This window comes from Monoraphidium neglectum (genome assembly GCF_000611645.1).
Source record: "Monoraphidium neglectum strain SAG 48.87 unplaced genomic scaffold scaffold00126, whole genome shotgun sequence".
Lineage (NCBI taxonomy): Eukaryota > Viridiplantae > Chlorophyta > Chlorophyceae > Sphaeropleales > Selenastraceae > Monoraphidium > Monoraphidium neglectum.
The window spans coordinates 19632-29703 of NW_014013502.1; the positions used below are offsets into that span (position 1 = coordinate 19632).

Below are 10072 nucleotides of genomic sequence, written 5' to 3' on the forward strand. Positions count from 1 at the left end.
CCTGTCCGCCCCCCCCCCAAAAAACGCACACGGCCACCTGGCAACGCCGCCAGGTCGTCCCTGTCCCGCCGCTGTGGCGGCTGCTGGCGCGCAGCCTGCTGCACCCCTTCTGCCTGTTCCAGTACGCCTCCTGCGTCATCTGGTGCGCACGCAGCGGAAAGCCGCCGCTGCGCCCCAACACAGGCGGCCGCGGCCGCCTCGGTCGCCAGCAGAGCGCCTAGCACGTGCTTGGATCTCGCTGCTACGCGCATTGCCTGCCACGCTAGGGTTCCGCTGGGTTACCAGGGGGGGGGCGCGTTGTTACAGCCTCGCCGTGCGGCTGTCCCATAAGTTTGAGGCGGCCTTGTGCCAGCGTGGTTCAGTGCCTTGAGTTCTTGCCTGAGCCGCCCCTGCCACACCTGCCTCTCGCGACGAAGGTGCTGGCAGGGCTACTACTCCTACACCGCCATTGTGTTCTTCATCACGGTGGCCACGTTTACGGCCACGTCTGTCAGCGACTGGCGCACGGCGCGGCGCATGGCGGGCATGGCCCTCTACAGGTGCTTGGGCAGACCTGAGGGTGTTGGGTGGGGGGCATGTGGGTGGTCGTGCGGGCGTGGATGTGGAATTGGTTTTGGCAAACCTGCATAGACAAGATGAGGGGGTACATTTTGCTGACTCACGTAAGCACAAACCACAAGCATACATTCAGACAGGCACGGGCACACAAGCACATGCATGCATCCAACACCTCCCACACACCTCCATATACATACCCATTTTTGCCACCACCACCATTCCACGCAGCTGCCCTGTTGATGTCATCCTCCACGGCGCCGTCACCACCATTGACTCCTCAGCCCTCGTCCCCGGGGACCTCGTCCTCGTCCGCCGCGGCCGCCTGCCTGCCGACATGCTGCTGCTCCAGGGGGAGGTCGTCGTGGACGAGGCAAAGCTGACTGGCGAGAGCCTCGCGGTGCGCAAGGTGCCCTACTCGTACTGCCCAGCCCCCTGCCGGCCTCAAGTCGCCGCGGCCGGCCGGTCACTCAAGGACGGTCCGGGCGGCGGCGGCGGCAACAGCAGCCCAGCGGCGGCGGACGCGGCAGAGGCTAGGGCGGCGACGGAGGCGGAGGTGCAGGCCGCGGCGGCAGCGGCGCTGCGGTTGCTTGATGATCAGCCGCAGGCTGTGCTTAGCGGGGACACGGAGGTGCAGGTCACGCTGGCCGCGCCTGGCCGCGCCGCGCGCACGCCGGTTGCGGTCGTGCTCAACTCAGGGTTTGCATCGGCAAAGGGCGGCATGCTGAGGGGGATGCTGCACCCAACAAAGCACAAGTGAGCCGCGACGTGGCCCGACAGCCGGTTCGCGCTGCTGCAACGCGAATCGGCGCCCACCTGGCTGCCCCCCCCCCCTGCCTCTGTTCAGTCCATGCAGGCGTCCATCCGCCGGTATGCATCCGCTCGCGACCTATTGCTTGGCACGACTGCCAGTGCAGTGCACGTCATGCCGCAACGAGCGTTCCAGCATTCCGCCTGTGCCCTCTTACACCTTCCCTCTGTCATGTGGGTTCAGGGAACACGCACACACACAAGCGCGCATCTGATCTCCCACCCCCCAACACCCACTCATCTGTCCCCCCCACACACGCACACCCCTCAGGCTGCGTTTCACCCAGGATGCGCTGTGGTTCATCCTCATGATGCTGATCATTGGGATGTGCTTCTACGTCTGGTCCATCGTGCTCCTCGTCCGCATGGGCGCCACGGTGGGCTGCCGCGTCATTGTTAAGGGCTGGGGGCAATGCTGGGGCGGGTGGAGGGCGCACAAGGCAGCAGGGACACAGAGCCTGGGCGTTGTGGCAGTCTGGTATGTTTTGCTACCAGGATCTGGACAGGCCAGACGTGCAAGCAGCAGCTGCCGGGCGAGATCACGTTGATCCGCCGGCAGTCCTGAGTACGGTGGGAGCCTGGCCGCGCCGCCAGATGGCATGCGGCTTCGCGCCTGAACACTCCTGAAGAAGCACACGCCGCTTCTTCAACCTGCCGCTTCCTTCTCCTCTCATGACCGCGTCCGGGCTCGCCCTCCTCGCACCTGACGGCTACCTGCCGCAGCCCGGCATGATCGCGCTCAAGTGAGCAGGGGGGCGCGTCTCATCCGCATTGCCGACCCGCATTTACCGATGCACCTCTGCCCCCGTTTCTCGCGCACTGGCAAACACCGTCGCAAAACGCGTCCATCTGCCCAGCCCCCACCCGCCTGAAACTGGTCATGCCAACAAAGCGCTCGAAGGTGCATGACACACAAGGTGTGATCCACCGCTCACGACGCAGTACCTGCACGATTGCTCCAGAAGAACCACCTCACATCGCTCAACAAACCGCCCCCGCCAGGTACCTTGACCTCATCACCGTGGCGGTGCCGCCCGCGCTCGTGGCGTGCCTCGCCATCGCCACCGCCGCCGCCGTGGCGCGGCTGTGGCGCGGCGGTGTCAGCGTGTCGTCATCGGGCCACATTAACCTGGCGGGTGAGGCGTGCGCATGCGCATGTTTGAGCATGATGTGGTCGCGTTTCTTCGACCTGCAACATCACTGCGCGTTCGGCGCCTGCCAGTGGCACGCCTCGCCTGGATACGCGTCCCAGCAGCAGCAAGCAGCGCACGCGGGGCGGCAACCAGCAGGGCCGTGCTTTTGATGTGCAAACCCTTGACGTTTCACCTGCGGCTGTCCCCACCTGCACAATACCGCCAACACCACCAAGGGCTCGTCGACACCGTGGCGTTTGACAAGACCGGCACCCTCACGGAGAGCGGCCTCGAGCTGCGGGAGCTGCGCCTCGCCACCGACGGCCGCTTCCACACTGTGACGCTCTCGCGCGGCAGCGCGCCCGCCACCCCCGCGCCTCCTCCCGCTGCCGAAGAGGGCGGCGGCAGCGGCGCGTGCGAGGAGGGGGGTGCGCCGCGCGCGGACGGCGGTGGGACGGGGCTGAGTGTCGACGTGCCGCGTGCGGTGCGCGTGCTGCTGGCCGCATGCCATGGGCTGGCTGTGGTGGATGGGGCCCTGGCTGGGGACCAACTGGAGATCAAGCTTTTCGAGGCGAGCGGCTGGTCCTGCCTCGGGGAGCAGTCCGAGGCAGCAGGCCAGATCGGCGTCGGCGCGGCGGCGCGCGACCGGCGGCCGGGGGAGGGGCTGGAGGGCGCTGCGGCGGCCGGCGGGGCCGGGGAGGGGGCCGGCGGCGGCATGGTCGTCGTCTCGCCGTGCGGGGAGCGGTGCCGCGTGGTTCGGCGGTTCGACTTCACGAGCGCGCGGCAGAGGAGCAGCGTCGTGGTGACGCACGGGGACGGGTCCCTGGCGGTGTATGCCAAGGTGGGCTGGGGGAAGGGGCACGCAGGGGCGCCTCGACTTCGGACGGTGGTTTCTCTCTGCTGATTTCTAGGTCAGCAGACTCGGCGGGGCTTGGGAGACGCATGCGCTGCTGGCGGTGCCCCGAGCGGCAATTTCGCGCCAGCTGCGTCCCCCCCCCCCACCAGACCAGCAGACTGCCTAGCCCGGCCCGCAGACCTGTTAATCCGCGACAATGCAGGAGCAGCCCGCCACCTGTTCCCAAGGTGCCGCTGCTAGCACCCCTTGATGCCATCCCTGACTGCCCAACCGCCGCACGCCGCTTTGCACTTTGCCCAGGGCTCTCCGGAGGTGGTGCGGGACCTGTGCGTCAGCGGAGTGCCTGAGGACTTTGATGCGCAGCTGCAGGCCGCAACACAGGTCGGTTGCTGGCGTTATTTGGGGGGGGGCGGGGTTGCTGGTTATGTTGCACTTCTAGTCAACTGTGCACGTCACTCCGCAGTTGCGTGCCGGCAGGTGCCGCTGGTTTTGAGAGCCAGCGCATAGCGCGCCCTGCCGGCATCTGAGATAGCACTGCTGCTCGCTTAAACTGCCCATGCCATGCTGCAACCCGAGCGACCACCCCCCGACCCCCCAAGCCGCCCAGCACCCTTGTGACCAGATCGACTCCCTCGTAAAACGCTACTCGTTGTCAGGCCGGACTCCGCGCCATCGCGCTCGCGCACCGCGCGCTTCCGCCGGGCACGGCGCCGTCCGAGGTTGCAAACGCTGACGAGGCAATCCTGGAGCGCGGCCTCTGCTTTGCTGGGTTTGCGCTGCTGGAGAACCCCCTCAAGCCGGACACTGCAGACGCGATTGCCCAGCTGAAACGGGCGCGCATGCAGGTCAGTCAGTCCACGCGAACTCGGCGACTGCGGCTGCGTCTGCCGCCCAATGGCCGGACCCAGCCGGCCCTGACCTGTGCGCCGGCGGCTATGAGCTGCCCCGTGCGACGGGGCCCAGCGGCCATCTCAGCCACAACGAGCCGTCAGCAGCACTGCCTCTTCCCAAACGACCCGCCTCTGGCCCTTCCATAGCCCGTCTGAGAGCTCAAACCCTTTCCTCCTCCACAAACCTGCCCAAGGTCCTCATGGCATCCGGCGACCACGTGCTCACAGCGGTGAAGGTGGCCCAGCAGTGCGGCATCCTGGACCTCGACCGCCCAGCCGCCGTCATCACCGCCGCCCCTCCCTCCGCCGGCGGCGGCCTCGAGTGCGCCTTCGTCGGCGCCGACGAGGCCCGCGCGCCGGCCGCGCTGCGCGACGCCGTGCGCGGCGTCGCCGAGGGAGCGCTGCAGTGCGCCATCACCGGCGCGGCGCTGCGGGCGCTGCACCAGGCGGCGGCCTTGCAGACAGCCAGGGCAGCGAAGCCGGACGCGCTGCCAGGTTTGAGGGACGGGACCGAGCATGATGAATTTGGTGATGCGGACGGGCCGTCATCACCCACCGCTGCGGCGGCAATCATTGTCAAGGTGGGGGTGTTTTGGTGTTGCGGTTAGCCTGCTTGCAGGCACTCAGCCTCAGGCTGAGGCTCACGCACCCGTGGACCCTGCCTGGTACCAAGAAGCGTCGACCTTGGGCGACTGAAGCACCCCCCTGGCAAGCAGTTGCCCACTATTGTCAAAGCTGTCTTCAATCGCAAATCCCCAACCCCTCCTTCTCTCGACCTGTTGATCCATCTCGCACAACATGTCAACTGCGGTGCTGTGCAGCGCGAGATGCTGCCAGCCACCGTGACCAAGTACGGGTCCAAGGCTAGCTCCCCTGCGGACCATGAGACGGGCAGCTGGCTGCAGGTCGTCCTGTCAACGTGCGGGCAACAGCGGCCATGAGAGCGCCCCATACTTGGGATGACGAATTAATGCTGTTGATTGCTGGCACAACTCGTTGCCAGGCGTTTTCTGAGGGGCTGGGCTCAGCCATCAGAAAGGCTTCTCTGCTCATCTTGTCATGCTGTCAGCTCCAGTTCTTCCGACACCCCCTGCACCGGATCAAGACCACCGCGCCTCCCCCCACACGCAATGCTGGCTCAGAGCGCGGTTGCAAGCCTCCACAACATTCAATGCGCCCCCTCAAACCCGGGCCGCAGGTGTTCTGTGTATGCGCGCATGACTCCCGGGGACAAGGCCCTGCTGATGGAGCTGCTGGGACCCGGGGAGCAGGGCGGCGGGGGGGACGACGGGGCTGCGGCACTCCCGGGGCTGGGCAGGTGCGGCGGGCGGGACGCGGCAAAGTGAGGTGGCTGCATTGCCAGTGATGCCCAGTCCCTTCTCAAACCGCCCCCTAAAACTTGATCTCACCTCAGTCTGCCGTGCCGGACCCTGCCACTCCACAAACTCACGCACGCGCGCGGGTGATGCAACGCTGTAATTTGGCCCACGCACGTCCTGCAGGACGGTCGCTTTTTGTGGCGACGGCGCCAACGACACGGGCGCCCTGCGTGCCAGCCTGGTGGGGCTGTCGCTCTGCCAGGCCGAGGCCTCCATCGCTGCGCCGCTGACCAGCCGGGCCGCAACGGTGCAGGCGATGGTTGCTGTCATTGCCGAGGGGCGGTGCTCGCTGGCGGCCGCGTATGCCATATTCAGGTTCATCATGAGCTACGCCCTCATCCAGGTGCAGCGCTGGGTGTTGCGTGAATGCAGCACACTGGACATGCATGAGACGCGCCGCTGGCACGAGGGCCCTCTGTATCGCTCTCTAACCCCCGACTTTACCATCTCTTCAAGCCGCTGCTCGTGTGGTTTTTGAAATTGCACCACCGGCTGTCACCCCAGGTGTTTGGCATCTGCCTGGTATACATGTACGGCATCACCATCGGAAACTACCAGTACCTCATACAAGGTGCGCAGCGCTGCGCGTGATGGGCAGCTGGCCAGTCAGTGCTGCCCCCTGGCAATGACGTCGACCTCAATCTCGCCACTCAGCTGGCGGGTCCGGTCCTCACCTAACTCGCTGCACAATCCCTCCGCCCACCCGAACGCCCCAACCCAGCAGCCCCCCTCCCTTTGAATCCACCCCCACCTCCGCCCATCACCGCAGACCTGTTTTTCGCCACGGTCCTGGCAGGCTTCATGTCCGCCACGCCGCCCTGCCGCCGCCTCAGCGCGCAGCGCCCGCCGCCCTGCCTCATGAGCGCCGCCGTGATACTGCCGGTCGCGGCGCACTGCGTCACCATAGGAGTGTTCCAGGTGCGCGGCGGCCGCAGGCGCCGTTTGGGGTATGGATGACGCGTGTGGGGGCCTCTGCCCGCCGCTGTGATCAGTCGCATTCCATCTAAGCGATGATATTTGGAGGGGAGGGGGGCGGGGGTCCTCACTTGCTCCGCCTGAGGAGCATTTTGTCCACCTGGCCTGCGGGGTGCGGCTCTAGTCACTGCTGCGCCTGCTGGCCGTGGGCCTTGCTGAAGCCCCCCCCCCTCATAGTTGACCTGGAATGCTCTTGCATACAGGTGGCCGCGCTGCTGATGCTGGGACGCGAGCCTTGGTACACGCGGTTTGACACGACCGAGGTTGGCGTGCTGACGGAATCCATGGTGCGCCGGGTGGATGCTTGGGTTTTTGGGGCAAGGAAGGTCGATTGACTGGATACGGAGCCGTGGCGACGGTACATCATACAATCAGGGAGCAGCTCATGTTCCAAATGTTGACAAACATGAGCTTCAAACATGAGATTTCAAACCCCAACTCACTACGACAGGCGCCTGAGAACACCGTGGTCTTCAACATGAACATCGCCCAGATCTGGATCAGCTGCCTTGCTCTCAACATTGGACGACCCTTCCGAGCACCGATCTGGAGGAATCGCCCCCTCGTGGCCGTACTGGTGGGCATGTTGGTGTGTCAGGCAGGCGAGGCCGGCCGCCCAGTCGCAGCGACTGGGCTGAGGGCCCTGCACCCTAGGCTGGAGCAGTTGCAACATCCGGCTGTGCCAGCTGTCGACGCATATTGGAAAGGAGGGGGCCGCCTGCCCCCTGTTGTGTGCTGGTCCACATTGCGGCCTCGCCGCAATGTCGGCCATGGACTCAGTACCAGCCGTACCTGAATGCTATGAAAACACAGTGAGTTGATGCTGCACCGCAACCTGCTGACAATCCCTGCCAAAACCCTACAGGTGATTCAGCTGGCCCTGATCCTCTACTGCGTCTTCTCCCCGGTCGACTACCTCGGCAGCAGCAAAGACCCCATCAGTGAGCCCCACCACATCCCTGGGGGGAGTGCGATTGCAGCAAACACTTTTGTCGAGCATCCACACTGCATCTGCAAGCCTCTTGTCTGCACCAAGATGCGCATACGGTAGCAGCTCTTGACCTCCCATGCCACCGGGGTTCAGGTCAACTGAGTTAGCGTGGGCAAATTGTTGAGCGCAGGGACACGGCCCTCGACGGCTCTCACAAATCACCTCACCCTGCCTTGCTTCCCTCTTCTCCTGCCTGTGATACTAACCCCGCAGTGGACGAGTTTGCACAGCTGGTGGGGCTGCCGATGTCATTCCAAGGCAAACTATTTGCGCTCATAGCTGGCAACGCAGCCGCCAGCTACCTCACGCAAATTTTGGTGCGCAAAGCACTGGCAGCGGTGCCACGCCTACTTGCGTGGCGACTGCTGCGCGGTGACATTCACGGCACTGGCACGGCCACGTGAGGACTCTACCTGACCCTTGAGAGGCGCACCCCTGCTCTTGGAGCTCTGCATGGCGTTGTCAGGCTTAATGCTGTCCTCGGCTGCACATAAAGCTTGAGCTCTCAAGCTTGACATGGCTGCACGGCAATGCTGGAACATGCTGCCGTCACCACCAACTTCCCCACACTTGAAGCGATGATGAAGGCGTGCTGACCCGTTGCTGGTTTCAGCGTATTATTCATAAAAATTTCACACATGCCTGATAACTTCATCACGCCGTGCCTGCTGAGCTCGCTTGTTTTGTGGTTGCGACCACAGGCTGGCAGGGTGCGCTGAAACTGCGCATGCACCCCTGCGAGTCACGCAAAGGCAGCACGGCTGGTGGCTGGAAAGTCACCGTACATGCTTCAGATGGTCACTTTCACCCGCTGGATGCATTGCTGATGTCAGTCCAAAAGTTGCGCCATCATATCTTCCTTTGAATACAGCTAGCCATGAGCGCATTCCTGCCTGCTCAGTTGGCCGTTTGCGCCACAACACACAGGTGCACATAGAGTCTGCAGTTAACCATCAACGCGTGCTGATGTTGTGCGCCGTGCGGCACATGCATGCGCTGTTCCAATTTCCAACAGCACCCCTGCATCATCAAGGATGCCCCACTGCTGCTTTACGCGGAACGAGTGGTCGGGGTGCACGCGGCGCCGGCACCGCTCCTGCATGTCCAAAGAGCTTATTGCCCATCAATCTTGCAACAACCAGGACGAGTCAGCTTGCCAGCTGGTCTTTCCATCTCACACAGGATGGTGCTCGTACGAAATGCATACATGCCGGGGTGCAGGCGGCGGCAGTCAACAAGCACAAGAGGCCACCACCAGTGCAGCATAAGGCATCCACTGAGGCGGCCATCATTTGTGAGCATATTCGAGTATATTGGAGGGTGAGGTGGCACCATGGTGAAAAAGTGGGAGCCAGGTCACACCAGAACTATTGAAACGGCATTCTTGCGCCTTGCAGGACAGCACAAGACCCTTATTTTCTGAGCGCCATCAGAGACCAGACCGACCACGCCCCCGCACACCGCGCAGTCACGCGCGCGCTGCAAGTCGCACTCATCGCCTCACCACGTCAACGTCGCGGCCGCATGGCAGCCACCCACGCACGGCCACCCGCGACGCAGTGCTGGCTGGTCACCACAGCCAGGGCACCAGGCGGTACCTCACCCGCGCGGCATACTCGCGGTACCCAGGCAGGTTCTGGTGCAGCCAGCGGTCCTCGAGCGCGGCGCGCACCACCAGCGTCGCGCACCGCGCGGCCCCCAGCGCGCCCGCCCAGCTCGACTGCAGCAGCACGCACTCGGCGGGCGCCTGCAGCAGCCAGGCGGCGTATGCGGGGTGGCGGACGAACGCGTAAGGGCCGGCCGAGCAGACGGCGTGGCCGCGCTCAGGCTGCAGCCGGACCACCCCCGAGAACCAGCGGTTGGAGAGGAGCGCCCACGACACGCCCGCGAGCGCGGCTGCGAGCGCCGCTGCGGCCGTGAGCGCCGTCGCCGGCGCGAGCGGCGCAGGCGGGGGCGCGAGGCGCCGCTGCAGACCGGCGGCCGCATAGCCGGCGGCGGTCGTGGCTATGAACAGCGGCACGAGCACGCGGTCAAAGGCGGCGACGCCGGGCGGCGCGCCCATCAGCGCGCGTGCGCGCTCGGCGATGAGGCCGGGGTCGTGCCGCAGGAGGTAGAGGCCGACCGGGAACCAGAACGCCTCCTGCGCCAGCGCGACCGCCCAGGCCTCGGGCCACCGCCAGGTGCCCGCGGTGGCGAGCAGCAGGGCGATCAAGAAGGCACACCGCAGCACCATGTGGTAGGCCAGGCCGAACGGGGTCCAGGCGCGCTCGGCCGGCGAGCGGCGCGGCGGCGCGGGGGCCAGAGATGGTGGTGGCGGCGCCATGCCAGTATGAACGAGCAGGATATAGTGCTGGATGATCAGGCTATAGGAGCTGGCGGCCCACAATGTATGGATGTTGGCGGTGGAAAAGCAGGTGCTGCTGTCCACGGCCTGCTGGGTGCCGGCAGCGCGGGGGCAAGAGGAGCGCGGAACAGGCGGGTAG

General features: G+C 65.2%; 2 protein-coding genes across 2 annotated transcripts in view; one reads left to right on the forward strand and one right to left on the reverse strand.

Annotated features, from left to right (window-relative positions):
- MNEG_1292 (hypothetical protein) overlaps positions 1-7993 on the forward strand; it is a gene marked incomplete at both ends in the record, with an annotated part of 9660 nt that extends 1667 nt beyond the window's left edge. The window contains 19 exons of the mRNA XM_014050224.1: positions 54-142; positions 417-539; positions 787-1311; positions 1637-1742; positions 2089-2108; positions 2368-2501; positions 2735-3339; positions 3655-3735; positions 4011-4199; positions 4439-4825; positions 5066-5163; positions 5443-5562; positions 5747-5966; positions 6128-6194; positions 6393-6541; positions 6802-6885; positions 7050-7175; positions 7464-7539; positions 7803-7993. Of these exons, the coding sequence (XP_013905678.1) occupies positions 54-142; positions 417-539; positions 787-1311; positions 1637-1742; positions 2089-2108; positions 2368-2501; positions 2735-3339; positions 3655-3735; positions 4011-4199; positions 4439-4825; positions 5066-5163; positions 5443-5562; positions 5747-5966; positions 6128-6194; positions 6393-6541; positions 6802-6885; positions 7050-7175; positions 7464-7539; positions 7803-7993 (3390 nt within the window). The remainder of the gene's footprint in view (positions 1-53; positions 143-416; positions 540-786; positions 1312-1636; positions 1743-2088; positions 2109-2367; positions 2502-2734; positions 3340-3654; positions 3736-4010; positions 4200-4438; positions 4826-5065; positions 5164-5442; positions 5563-5746; positions 5967-6127; positions 6195-6392; positions 6542-6801; positions 6886-7049; positions 7176-7463; positions 7540-7802) is intronic.
- Positions 7994-9159: 1166 nt separating this feature from the next.
- MNEG_1293 (hypothetical protein) lies at positions 9160-9912 on the reverse strand (the record flags this gene model as incomplete). Its single annotated transcript, XM_014050225.1, has 1 exon — positions 9160-9912. The coding sequence occupies one exon, from the start codon at positions 9910-9912 to the stop codon at positions 9160-9162; it is 753 nt and encodes a 250-aa protein (XP_013905679.1).
- Positions 9913-10072: the final 160 nt, after the last annotated feature.